The 14,489-nt window shown below is 46.4% G+C and overlaps 1 protein-coding gene across 1 annotated transcript in view; it reads right to left on the reverse strand.

Moving 5' to 3' along the window:
* The window catches only part of itga3b (integrin, alpha 3b), a 139,432-nt gene extending 127,279 nt beyond the window's left edge, over positions 1-12,153 (reverse strand). Inside the window, exon 1 of the mRNA XM_056297237.1 lies at positions 11,943-12,153. Within this exon, the coding sequence (XP_056153212.1) occupies positions 11,943-12,112 (170 nt within the window). The 5' untranslated portion in view covers positions 12,113-12,153. The remainder of the gene's footprint in view (positions 1-11,942) is intronic.
* Between the last annotated feature and the right edge of the window lie 2,336 nt (positions 12,154-14,489).

Below are 14,489 nucleotides of genomic sequence, written 5' to 3' on the forward strand. Positions count from 1 at the left end.
TTTAACTCAGAGTAAAAGTATTCTCATGTCAGTTTACAAGATGGACCTTCCTGTCTCAGAGATGTCCTCCTAGCTGATGACGTGCTGGTGTTTAATTCAGAGTAAAAGTATTCTCATGTCAGTTTACAAGATGGACCTTCCTGTCCCAGAGATGTCCTCCTAGCTGATGACGTGCTGGTGTTTATTTCAGAGTAAAAGTATTCTCATGTCAGTTTACAAGATGGACCTTCCTGTCCCAGAGATGTCCTCCTAGCTGATGACGTGCTGGTGTTTATTTCAGAGTAAAAGTATTCTCATGTCAGTTTACAAGATGGACCTTCCTGTCCCAGAGATGTCCTCCTAGCTGATGACGTGCTGGTGTTTAACTCAGAGTAAAAGTATTCTCATGTCAGTTTACAAGATGGACCTTCCTGTCCCAGAGATGTCCTCCTAGCTGATGACGTGCTGGTGTTTATTTCAGAGTAAAAGTATTCTCATGTCAGTTTACAAGATGGACCTTCCTGTCCCAGAGATGTCCTCCTAGCTGATGACGTGCTGGTGTTTAACTCAGAGTAAAAGTATTCTCATGTCAGTTTACAAGATGGACCTTCCTGTCCCAGAGATGTCCTCCTAGCTGATGACGTGCTGGTGTTTAACTCAGAGTAAAAGTATTCTCATGTCAGTTTACAAGATGGACCTTCCTGTCCCAGAGATGTCCTCCTAGCTGATGACGTGCTGGTGTTTAACTCAGAGTAAAAGTATTCTCATGTCATGTCTGTGAATGTTCTGATTCATCCAGGTCGTGGTTATCCAAAGGAACTGAATCGACACCACCACCCTCTGGAACACCAACTGATCGTCATCAGAACTCTGCAACACAGAGCTGACAATGTGCCCAGCAGCACTCAGGCCCAACGGGAAGAACACGAACACCTGAGGGGAGAGTGTGTGTGTGTGTGTGTGTGTGTGTGTGTGTGTGTGTGTGTGTGTGTGTGTGTGTGTGTGTAAAACAATAGGCCAGCTGAGTGTCATCACATTGAAGTGTTTGGTGATGTAAAGCATCATATCAAACCAGAACTAGTTTTCAAATAAAACTCCCTGAAATATTTCACACCTCGTTTTGGTTTAACTGTTAGATCGTGAGGTTGTCGTCATCATTCATTTAGAGATCATAATGAATCATGGACCAGCCCTGTAGTGCCGTGTAATGCAGCATGAGGTAAGGAACAGGCCTGCCCCCCCCCCCACATCATGATAAGTGAATCTGGTCTTCCATCAAACGGACCATCTGCTCACAGGTTCTCAGTCATGTCGTTTGTTACCGTGTCATATTTGATCTTCTGCATGACAGTCCAACGGACAGTCGGCGAGGCGTGAGGGTCGTGTTCCTGCAGAACAAAGACCATTTCAGCTCCATGACCGTCCATGTGGGACCACGGCCAGCAGCGACATACCAGTCCTGCTCATGTACACAAGGCTGCACTACCGTGGTCCATATGAGCCAGTTCAATGACTGCTGCCATGCAGACACGTCACATCTGGAAAGCCACCCAGTCCACCATCATCTCATGTGTTATGTTCAAGGAATTCTTCTCTCGCCTTGTTCCCTCTTTCTCAGGGGTCACCACAGAGGATTTTGTAGTTTCCATCAGGACCCTGTGAGGGCACAGCACCAATGGTGGTCGTTGTTGACCCGGGCCTTGACCGATCCGGATTGGTCTGATCAGTCCACATAATGATTTGGCAAAATGTTACGTCAGATGCCCTTCCTGACACAACCACTAAGCCTGTGGACAGACAGGGGCACAGCTGAAGCGCTGGATGCCGTCCCAGTACTCATGGCCTGCCACCTACGTTACCTTAAGGGACTTGTAAATGTAGTATGAATACATGCTTGTTGGTGGTTTGTAGTATTAAGAGCTAGTTAGAAAAGTGACTCCTGTGAGCCCATTAGTGATACAGTAGTGCCTATTTCTGTATGGCTGTTGTAACACCACTAGGGGGCGCCATGCAGTCTGCTGGAAAAGCGACGTGTGACGTCATAGAGACTCTGCTGAGAAACTCCACCGGTGTCACTCTTCAATACAGAAGAGACAAAACACGTGAAGCCCAAATCATCGTCACAGACCAGGTGGTGGACAGTGAGTGGGAAGACAGCCAGTATGAATCAGACCAACGGTGTCCTTTCACACACACCTGACGTAATGAGCTGCCATCCCATATGCTCATCACATATTCAGTAACACCAACTGTCCAAACATAAGCAAGTATTTCAGTACGCCATTCCTTCACCCTCACACCGGCCGTCCTCCGCTAGCCTGTACAGTACTGCAGCAGCACAATACCAGTATACTATAGCAGCACAATACCAGTATACTGCAGCAACACAATACCAGTATACTGCAGCAGCACAATACCAGTATACTGCAGCAGCACAATACCAGTATGCTATAGCAGCACAATACCAGTATACTATAGCAGCACAATACCAGTATACTGCAGCAACACAATACCAGTATATTGCAGCAACACAATACCAGTGTACTGCAGCAGCACAATACCAGTATACTACAGCAGCACAATACCAGTATACTGCAGCAACACAATACCAGTATACTATAGCAGCACAATACCAGTATACTGCAGCAACACAATACCAGTATACTGCAGCAGCACAATACCAGTATACTGCAGCAGCACAATACCAGTATGCTATAGCAGCACAATACCAGTATGCTATAGCAGCCCAATAGAACTGTTGACAGTCAGTCATGGCTTTTGGTTTTGGTGTGCCACCCCAAGATTTTCAGTGGCCCCATCTTTTAAAACATACACAACGTTAGTGCCAGTGGGCGGGAAAAGGTATTTCCGGTTCAGAGGAGTTGCACGTTACCAGCAGCGACATACAGGCTAGCAGCTGGTCGGTACGCTTTCGGGTGCAGCAAAGCAGCCTTTAAAACCGAACTAGTAACTTTGTCCAAATCTCTAAAATGTATGAAAAACAGAAATGCCCAAACATTATTCTTTGCATTGGAACAAATTAATATAATTTAACTCCTGGAATATTGTGTTGTCCTATTGTATTGTGTTGTCCTATTGTATTGTATTGTATAGTATAATATTGTATTGTATTGTGTTGTATTGTATCGTATTGTATAGTATTGTATTATATTGTATAGTATTGTATTATATTGTATAGTATAGTATTGTGTTGTATAGTATTGTATTATATTGTATAGTATTATATTGTATGGTATTGTATAGTATTGTGTAGTATAGTATTGTATAGTATTGTATAGTATTTATTGTATAGTATTGTGTAGTATAGTATTGTTAAGTATTTATTGTATAGTATAGTATAGTATAGTATTGTATAGTATTGTCTCTCTTTTGAATTTGCTGTTTCTGCTTCCTTCCTTGTTTGGTTCTCATTGTTGTTGGACTGGCTTTGCTGAGGCGTTGGTGTATTTGAAGTCTTGATTAAAAGGAAAAAATATGTTAAAAAAAAGGAGGAGGAGGAGGAGGAAGAAAGACAAAGAGAAAACGACAGAGGGGCTTTACACGAGCTTCTCTCGGGCCCGAGTTTCAGAGCCCTCCAGCCGTAAGTAAAGACATATATTACAAATACATGTAAATGAAAGGTACAATAAGGCTACAGTACTTTCCGATATAAATAAATAAATCCCTAACAGATTGCGTATGATCACTGAAATATATATAGATAAGCTAATATATGTGTGTGTGTATATATATGTATATATATATATATATATATATACATACTGACCACAGAAAGTCAGGAGATGTGTGTGTGGTGGGTTATGTCTTTGTTGTAACGATGCTTCTCGGCAGTGAATCTTATAGCGGTGGAAAGCCTGTTTACTTGCCTTTTAAATGGCGCCACATGTGTAAGGAACAGCATTGTGGGATGAGCAGCAGAGCTCAGTATGTGGGTTGTGCCCATGAAACATTTGCCCGATCTTCTCTGCCAATGCCAAGCAGCTTGTTTTGCTGCTGCTATTGACTCTTGTGTTGAGCTCCTGGTACCCCAGGTGCTGACCACCAGCTGCCTGGTAGAAGATTTACTGCCAAGAAGCCTCGTTAAAACAAAGACATCATCTACTACACACACACACTTCCTTACTTTCTGTGCTAAGTTTGTTTATATATATATATATATATATATATAGAGAGAGAGAGAGAGAGAGAGAGAAAATGAGCATAATCGTGCTATAAAAACGCAACTGATTGATTTATTGATTGATTGGGCAGTCTTAAATCATTGTTTGTTTACCAAATATCAAAATGTGCATGTAGGAGGGCTTAAAAAGTAGTCTGCCTGCTGTAATCCATCCATTTAATATTAATCTATCATTTAATATTAATCTATCCATTTAATATTAATCTATCATTTAATATTAATCTATCATTTAATATCAATCCATCCATTTAATATTAATCTATCATTTAATATTAATCTATCATTTAATATCAATCTATCCATTTAATATTAATCTATCATTTAATATGAATCCATCCATTTAATATTAATCTATCATTTAATATCAATCCATTCATTTAATATTAATCTATCATTTAATATTAATCTATCCATTTAATATTAATCTAGCCATTTAACATTAATCCATCCATTTAATATTAATCTATCATTTAATATTAATCTATCCATTTAATATTAATCTAGCCATTTAACATTAATCCATCTATTTAATATTAATCTATCATTTAATACCAATTTATCCTTTTAATATTAATCTAGCCATTTAATATTAATCTATCCATTTAATATTAATCTAGCCATTTAACATTAATCCATCATTTAATATTAATCTATCATTTAATATCAATCTATCTATTTAACATTAATCCATCTATTTAATATTAATGTATAATTTAATATCAATCTATCCATTTAATATTAATCTATCATTTAATATTAATCTATCCATTTAATATTAATCTAACCATTTAACATTAATCCATCTATTTAATATTAATCTATCATTTAATATCAATTTATCCTTTTAATATTAATCTAGCCATTTAACATTAATCTATCATTTAATATTAATCTGTCCATTTAATATTAATCTAGCCACTTAATTAATCTACCCACTTAATATTAATCTAGCATTTAATATTAATCTATCCATTTAATATTAATCAATCCGTTTAACATTAATATAGCCACTTAATTAATCTATCCACTTAATCTTAATCTAGCATTTGATATTAATTTATCAATTTAATATTAATATATCCACTTAATTAATCCATCCATTTAATATTAATCTAGCATTTAATATTAATCTAGCATTTGATATTAATTAATCCATTTAATATTAATCTAGCCGTTTAATTAATCTATCCACTTAATATTAATCTTGCCACTTAATGTTAATCTAGCTATTTAATATTAATATAGCAATTTAATATGAATCTATCCATTTAATCTATCCAATTAATATTAATCTAGCCATTTTATATTAATCTAGCCATTTAATCTATCCAATTAATATTAATCTAGCCACTTTATATTAATCTAGGCATTTAATATTAGTCTATCCACTTAATGTTAATCTAGCCACTTAATCTATTTATTTAATATCAATCTAGCCACTTAATATGAATGTAGCCACTTAATATGAATGTAGCCATTTAATATTAATCTTTCCATTTAATATTAATCTTTCCATGTAATCCGGCTCTGCTCTGTGGTGTTTGATTCACGGCTTCCTGCAGTCCTAAACAAGCGGCTGAATCAGTGTGTGTGTGTGTGTGTGTGTGTGTGTGTGTGTGTGTGTGTGTGTGTGTGTGTGTGTGTGTGTGTTGTAATAAAGGTGAGTGTAGGAGGAGGAGGCGTTTTACCAACGTGTCTCCTTCCGTCTCTGTGAGCTCGTGTTTGTCTTGTCTCGACCTGCGGCGGCCCGAGAGCAGAGACACATTCCAGGAATACCTCGGGGGGCCTGAGGAGCCCATAGGTGCCCAGCTGACTGCCTGAGCCCGCCTCCCATAGAGAACAGAGAAAAACCTCTGAAGACAAATGTGGAGGAGGAGGAGGAGGAGGAGGAGGAGGAGAGATGAAGGTCCTGTATGACTTGTCCTCGGAGAGGGTGGACAAGTCTGAATGTGTCGTAACTACTGCCTCTGCTTCACTTTTCCACTCTTCCTCCCGTTTCCGTCACGAACTTCCGTTGTGTTTATCCAGTCGCTCCTTTTTACTCTATTTTTTCTTTTTGCTGTTGGGCCATTTTGGACTGATGCCTGATTAAATTTCTGTTTCGACTGTAATTTGATTCGATTTGGTTCTTCCTTCAGGACCTTTTCCCTCCTGGGAGTCTCAACCCAGGCCCGTCTTTTGGTACATTGTTACATGTGATCCGGTTCGCAAGGTACTGCCCTCAAACGCCTCTGCCCGGTCCTACCTTAGCAACGGTTTCTATGTGACGGAGGTCCGTCAAGCTTTCAGCAGCACGCGGACGCAGCGGGCGTGCGGGCGGGGCGGAAGGCTGTACAGGCCGTGGCTCTCCTCCCCTTCCCCACACCCGGAAGGCTGTACAGGCCGTGGCCTTCCTCCCCTTCCCCACACCCGGAAGGCTGTACAGGTCGTGGCTCTCCTCCCCTTCCCCACACCCGGAAGGCTGTACAGGCCGTGGCCTTCCTCCCCTTCCCCACACCCGGAAGGCTGTACAGGCCGTGGCTCTCCTTCCCTTCCCCACACCCGGAAGGCTGTACAGGCCGTGGCTCTCCTTCCCTTCCCCACACCCGGAAGGCTGTACAGGCCGTGGCCTTCCTCCCCTTCCCCACACCCGGAAGGCTGTACAGGCCGTGGCCTTCCTCCCCTTCCCCACACCCGGAAGGCTGTACAGGCCGTGGCCTTCCTCCCCTTCCCCACACCCGGAAGGCTGTACAGGCCGTGGCCTTCCTCCCCTTCCCCACACCCGGAAGGCTGTACAGGCCGTGGCTCTCCTTCCCTTCCCCACACCCGGAAGGCTGTACAGGCCGTGGCCTTCCTCCCCTTCCCCACACCCGGAAGGCTGTACAGGCCGTGGCTCTCCTCCCCTTCCAACACCCGGAAGGCTGTACAGGCCGTGGCTCTCCTTCCCTTCCCCACACCCGGAAGGCTGTACAGGCCGTGGCTCTCCTTCCCTTCCCCACACCCGGAAGGCTGTACAGGCCGTGGCTCTCCTCCCCTTCCCCACACCCGGAAGGCTGTACAGGCCGTGGCTCTCCTTCCCTTCCCACACCCGGAAGGCTGTACAGGCCGTGGCTCTCCTCCCCTTCCCCACACCCGGAAGGCTGTACAGGCCGTGGCTCTCCTTCCCTTCCCCACACCCGGAAGGCTGTACAGGCCGTGGCTCTCCTCCCCTTCCCCACACCCGGAAGGCTGTACAGGCCGTGGCTCTCCTTCCCTTCCCCACACCCGGAAGGCTGTACAGGCCGTGGCTCTCCTCCCCTTCCCCACACCCGGAAGGCTGTACAGGCCGTGGCTCTCCTTCCCTTCCCCACACCCGGAAGGCTGTACAGGCCGTGGCTCTCCTCCCCTTCCCCACACCCGGAAGGCTGTACAGGCCGTGGCTCTCCTTCCCTTCCCCACACCCGGAAGGCTGTACAGGCCGTGGCTCTCCTCCCCTTCCCCACACCCGGAAGGCTGTACAGGCCGTGGCTCTCCTTCCCTTCCCCACACCCGGAAGGCTGTACAGGCCGTGGCTCTCCTCCCCTTCCCCACACCCGGAAGGCTGTACAGGCCGTGGCTCTCCTCCCCTTCCCCACACCCGGAAGGCTGTACAGGCCGTGGCTCTCCTTCCCTTCCCCACACCCGGAAGGCTGTACAGGTCGTGGCTCTCCTCCCCTTCCCCACACCCGGAAGGCTGTACAGGCCGTGGCTCTCCTCCCCTTCCCCACACCCGGAAGGCTGTACAGGCCGTGGCTCTCCTCCCCTTCCCCACACCCGGAAGGCTGTACAGGCCGTGGCTCTCCTCCCCTTCCCCACACCCGGAAGGCTGTACAGGCCGTGGCTCTCCTCCCCTTCCCCACACCCGGAAGGCTGTACAGGCCGTGGCTCTCCTTCCCTTCCCCACACCCGGAAGGCTGTACAGGCCGTGGCTCTCCTCCCCTTCCCCACACCCGGAAGGCTGTACAGGTCGTGGCTCTCCTCCCCTTCCCCACACCCGGAAGGCTGTACAGGCCGTGGCTCTCCTTCCCTTCCCCACACCCGGAAGGCTGTACAGGCCGTGGCTCTCCTCCCCTTCCCCACACCCGGAAGGCTGTACAGGCCGTGGCTCTCCTCCCCTTCCCCACACCCGGAAGGCTGTACAGGCCGTGGCTCTCCTCCCCTTCCCCACACCCGGAAGGCTATACAGGGCGCTGGGTAAGCGGCGTGTCGGAGCCCACGGCTCCGTAATCCATCCACAGTCACCACAAACACGGTGGTCTGCCCAAGGGAAGCTCGCTACTGTCCATAGCCAGTATAGCCAGCGTGTTATTACCGGTGCTTTTACCCACACAACGAGTATTACCATGAGCAACAAACCAACATCGTACTGGCTGAACACATGACATGATGAAGGTACATGATGAAGGTACATGATGAAGGTACCGGATGAAGGTACCTGATGAAGGTACCTGATGAAGGTACCGGATGAAGGTACCTGATGAAGGTACCGGATGAAGGTACCTGATGAAGGTACCTGATGAAGGTACCGGATGAAGGTACCTGATGAAGGTACCGGATGAAGGTACCTGATGAAGGTAGCCCGCTTAGTCTGTGGCCGCAGATAGCTGACGTAGCGCCAGCTAGCCCGGCCACATACTAGTCGCAGGTTAGCCATGTCCCACCTCGTTTCAGAACATGAAGACCCACGGGGACAGTCTCTGGCCAGTCTGCCCTCCCCACATTCGGTCTATTTTAACCCCCCCCCCCCCCGAGCTCCAGTCGGGGACCAGCCGGTTGGCAAAGTCAACCCGGCAGAGGCCTCTCGTCAGCATTATTTCAACAAAAATCGGTTCAGAGGTAAAAAATGGCGGGGCGGTTCCCCGGCCCCGGGGCCCATACAGAACCCCGGGAATAGCCTGGAAAAAAGAACACCGTAGTGAACTCTGACCCTGGTCAACACTCCGATAGGATGACGCTGGCCACGCATTACAAGGAAGGGTCCAACAACAGCTGAAAGATTTATTAACCTCCCCTGCAGAGCAACAACACAACTGGTGCACAACGTTACTTCGGCTGTGTTGCACAATAGTTGTTGTGGTTTCTCATTCTTTGACTGTGACCGGTAAGCTTTACCCTCACGTGTACACACACACACACACACACACACACACACACACACACACACACACACACACACACACACACACATGCACACAGAACCAAATGCATAATCCACCTGGCGGAGACGATGTCTCCCTCAAGGCTCCTGGAGGTGAAAGTACAACCGGAAGCTGCTGAGGAAGGAAAGAAACTCAGATGACTGTCCTTAAATAACGGAGAAAGAAGGTTCTCTTCTCTCAACGGAAATCAAATCAGCAGCAGATGCATTTCACCGCCATTTGTATTCATTCATTCATTCATTCAGAATGTCGTCATCCAACAGCAAACCAACGACTCCAGTTTCAGCCTCAAACAACGAGTCCTCATTTCTGCCACCTGGGTGTCCTCCGTCATACACATCACTCCGCATCCCATGTTACTTCATCCAGTAGGTGCTGGACATGGACCACGGCTGGACTCGGCTCTACACCGCTGTCTCATGGGACAAGTGAACAGGAGTGTTGAAACAACAGCGCCCCCTAGGGTCCCAGTCAGACTGTGTCCATGACTGCCCGTCATCTATGACCTCTCTATGGTGCTGGCCAGCTAGTTTATGGATGTTACTACTACCTACGGGAAGTACAGGCTGCTACTTCCTGCAGGGTGAACCAGGAAGTAGATCAGCAACGTCATCCACCATTGGTCCTATTGGACAGCTCACACCATAACTTAACTTTAACTTCCAAATACCTGGTTTAGACAACTGGGTTAAACCGGACTTGTTGACACATGTCCGATGCTGCTGTTGTCCCAGAAGACACCGTTGTAAAGCAGTGGTCCAGAGTCCAGAATCTAATGGAAAAACTACGGAAATCAGACCCAGGGTGTAAATGAAGTGAATGATCCTGTAAAGTCCAGTGTCTGTAGACTCACTCACTAGGTGTTAGGCTGCAGAGCGTGATGGAGGCGGCGTCCCTGTGGGGACGAGGCCAGCAGGCTGGTGGATCATGTGTCAGCACCGACCCTCCCTGGCCTCAACACATCACAGATGAGGCGTCAGGTCGCGTCTTCTCAGATAAAGGAGTGTATTTATCAAGTGGCCAGTCATCGCCTCACACAGACAAGGCACGGGAAGGAAGACCTGGTTACCGGTCCTCCATTTTGTCTGAGTCGCACAGTGGCGGAGGAAACGCGCTAACGAACACGCTGTGATCACGGATGCAGAAGGAGGGCAGGGGCTGAGATGCCAGAAGGACGTCCTACACTACACATGGGCAGAGGTGGAGAGAAGCCATGGCGGACAAGGGAGGCTGGCGTCACATGCAGTCGCTTGAGCAGCACAAGTGAAGACCGGTAACGTTCATCTGCTTTTCTTTAACACACTTGCTCCCCATTGGCTGCAGCTGGGCTGCCATGGCGGCCTGTGAAGGTCGCAGGTCGGAGACTCTTTCTCTGGGAGACACAAAGCCAGTGGGTTAACGTGGCCTCAGGGCACAAAGTGGAGAACTCGACGCCAACGCCTTGTGCTCATAAACACGCCCAGCTCAGAAGAACCGGGCAGCGCTGAGCCGTCATGATGGGCCGCCTGTTGAAACACGTCCTCGCTGCTGTTCAGAAACGAGCTCCCCCGTACTGGGCCTGCAGAGACTCCCTAGTCTTCCACGTGCTGTGGAAGCGGAGAAACTAAAGGCCGCCGTGGACCTGCACCTCCACGGAGGCCCAGCACCTCCACGGAGGACCTGCACCTCCACGGAGGCCCAGCACACCTTCTCGTGGTGCTCACAGAGACACGGCCTTCATCCACTCTGCTGTGTAGCGTTTATAACGCCCTTCACTTTTCTTGGCAGGTAGGATACGGAGGAAGTGAGTGGCGGGACGTTCAGTGGTTGCTGGTGAGTGAGAGAGCAGCTACAGACGAGCCTGTAGTCCAGGACGGGGCAATCTGAGCCTGTAGTCCAGGACGGGGCAATCTGAGCCTGTAGTCCAGGACGGGGCAATCTGAGCCACGAAGGGCCGCTGTGGGTGAAGGTCTTTGTTCCAACCAAGTCATTAAACTCCTGCGTCTCCTAATCAAGTTCCTCAGCAAAGACGCTGCTGGTTGATTAGTGGGACCAGGTGTGTAACTGGTTGGAACAAAAACCTGCACCGGCCCTGGCCCTTTGTGGATCAGACTGCGCACCCCTGCGGTATAACCCCCGCTTCGGTCCAGGTGAGGCAGGTGACGGGCTGAACGTACTGACCTGCCTGACGGGAAAACGGCTCAACACGTTCACATGAGGACGTTTGATGACGTATGAGGGGGACCTGCCATCGCCTGTTGGACATGAGAACAGATTTCTCTGGAAATGGGTCAGACGGGTCACCTAGAAACCGGTACCGCGCCGGCCAGCACGCAGCACGCGTCCGCACCACACTCGTAGGGAGACGCAACAATGAGCCGCCGCAGCACCAACACAAGTCACGCAGCGAACTGGGTTTGTTCCGGCTTGAAGGGATTCTACCCGTTTTACAGCCCGCTTGCTGCTCTGCAGCGCTGCGCCGCTCTGGAGCGCTGCGCCGCTCTGGAGCGCTGCGCCGCGCCGCTAAACTGCGCCATTACACGGAAGCGTCCAGGACTCGGCGCAACCTGAAGAAAGAAAGCGGAGCATGGACATGCCCCGTGCTCCGCGCGCGGCGGGTAACTTACAGGTATCTCCTGGATCCCTCCGTCTGTTTGTGCAGAGCCACCGAGAACCCGAAGAAGCTTCCCCGGGTCCTTCCTTCTTTGATGACGGGGAAGCGCTCGTCAATGTTAAATCCCGAGCAGCACAGAGCGAGCAGCAAAACCCGCAGAGGCGCTCCGGGTCCCGCAGCCATGTTCCCTCCGTGTCGCAGCTCCGCCAGGTGAAGTTCACAAGCAGCACGCCTCCTCTACACACGTCTGCGCTCTCCCGCAACGACGCTGCTACCCCTCCCTCCCTCTCTCTCTCTCTCCCTCCCCCTCTCCCCCTCCCCTCTCTCTCCCTCTCTCTCTCTCCCCCCTCCCTCTCTCTCTCTCTCTCCCTCTCTCGCTCTCTCTCCCTCCCTCTCTCTCTCTCTCTCTCTCTCTCTCTCTCTCTCTCCTTCCCCTCTCTCTACCTCTCTCTCTCTCCCCCTCCCCTCCCTCTCTCTCTCTCTCTCTCTCTCTCCCTCTCTCTCTCCTCTCTCTCTCTCTCTCTCTCCCTCCCCCTCTCTCTCTCCCCCTCCCTCTCTCTCTGTCTCTCTCCCTCTCTCTCTCTCCCTCTCTCTCTTTCCCCCCTCTCTCTCTCTCTCTCTCTCTCTCTCTCTCTCTCTCTCTCTCTCTCTCTCTCTCTCTCTCTCTCCCCCCCTCTCTCTCTCCCCCCTCCCTCTCTCCCTCTCTCTCTCTCTCTCTCTCTCTCTCCCTCCCCTCTCTCTCCCTCTCTCTCCCTCTCTCTCCCTCCCTCTCCCTCTCTCTCTCTTCCTCTCTCCCTCTCTCTCTCTCTCTCTCTCTCTCTCTCTCTCTCTCTCTCTCTCCTCTCTTCCTCTCCCTCTCTCCCTCTGTCTCTCTCCCTCTCTCTCTTCCTCTCTCTCCCTCTCTTCCTATCTCGCTCTCCCTCTCTCTTCCTCTCCCTCTCTCCCTCTCCACCCTCCCCCCAACACAAACACATAGAAACCACCAAACTTACCAAAGTATTAATCTTGTATGAATTTTTTTTAAAATCTTTTTATTCTTATACATGTGAATGGCCCTTCTCTGAACGGTGTGTTGTAGAAAAACTATGGACACTTGATGCTTAGTTAACTTGATGCTTAGTTAACTCGATAATGAGTTTAGTTAACTTGATGCTTAGTTAACTTGATGTTTAGTTAACTTGTTTAGTTAACTTGATGTTTAGTTAACTTGTTTAGTTAACTTGATGTTTAGTTAACTTGTTTACTTAAATTGATCTTTACTTAACTGGATATTTAGTTAACTTGATCTTTAGTGAACTTGATCTTTACTTAACTTGGTGTTTAGTTAACTTGATCTTTACTTAACTTGATGCTAAGTTAACTTGATCTTTACTTAACGTGGTGTTTAGTTAACTTGATCTTTACTGATCTTGATGTTTAGTTAAATTGAAGTTTACTTAACTTGATGCTAAGTTAACTTGATCTTTACTTAACTTGATGTTTAGTTAAATTGATGCTTAGTTAACTTAATAATTAGTTTAGCTAACTTGATGCTTAGTTTAGTTAACTTGATGTTTAGTTAACTTGATGTTTAGTTAACTTGATCTTTACTTAACTTGGTGTTTAGTTAACTTGATCTTTACTTAACTTGGTGTTTAGTTAACTTGATCTTTACTTAACTTGATGTTTAGTTAACTTGTTTAGTTAACTTGATCTTTACTTGACTTGATGTTTAGTTAACTTGTTTAGTTAACTTGATCTTTACTTAACTGGATATTTAGTTAACTTGATCTTTAGTGAACTTGATCTTTACTTAACTTGGTGTTTAGTTCACTTGATCTTTACTTAACTTGATGCTAAGTTAACTTGATCTTTACTTAACTTGGTGTTTAGTTAACTTGATCTTTACTTAACTTGATGTTTAGTTAAATTGATGTTTACTTAACTTGATGCTAAGTTAACTTGATCTTTACTTAACTTGATGTTTAGTTAACTTGATTTTTACTTAACTTGGTGTTTAGTTAACTTGATCTTTACTTAACTTGATGTTTAGTTAAATTGAAGTTTACTTAACTTGATGCTAAGTTAACTTGATCTTCACTTAACTTGATGTTTAGTTAAATTGATGTTTACTTAACTTGGTGCTTAGTTAATCTTATCTTTACTTGATGTTTAGTTAACTTGATCTTTACTTAACTTGATGTTTAGTTAACTTGATTTTTACTTAACTTGGTGTTTAGTTAACTTGATCTTTACTTAACTTGATGTTTAGTTAACTTGTTTACTTAAATTGATCTTTACTTAACTGGATATTTAGTTAACTTGATCTTTAGTTAACTTGATCTTTACTTAATTTGGTGTTTAGTTAACTTGATCTTTACTTAACTTGATGTTTAGTTAACTTGTTTAGTTAACTTGATCTTTACTTAACTTGATGTTTAGTTAACTTGTTGCTTAGTTAACTTGATGTTTAGTTAACTTGATCTTTACTTAACTTGATGTTTAGTTAACTTGATTTTTACTTAACTTGGTGTTTAGTTAACTTGATCTTTACTTAACTTGATGCTAAGTTAACTTGATC

Source organism: Lampris incognitus, chromosome 17, assembly GCF_029633865.1.
Source record: "Lampris incognitus isolate fLamInc1 chromosome 17, fLamInc1.hap2, whole genome shotgun sequence".
Classification (NCBI taxonomy): domain Eukaryota; kingdom Metazoa; phylum Chordata; class Actinopteri; order Lampriformes; family Lampridae; genus Lampris; species Lampris incognitus.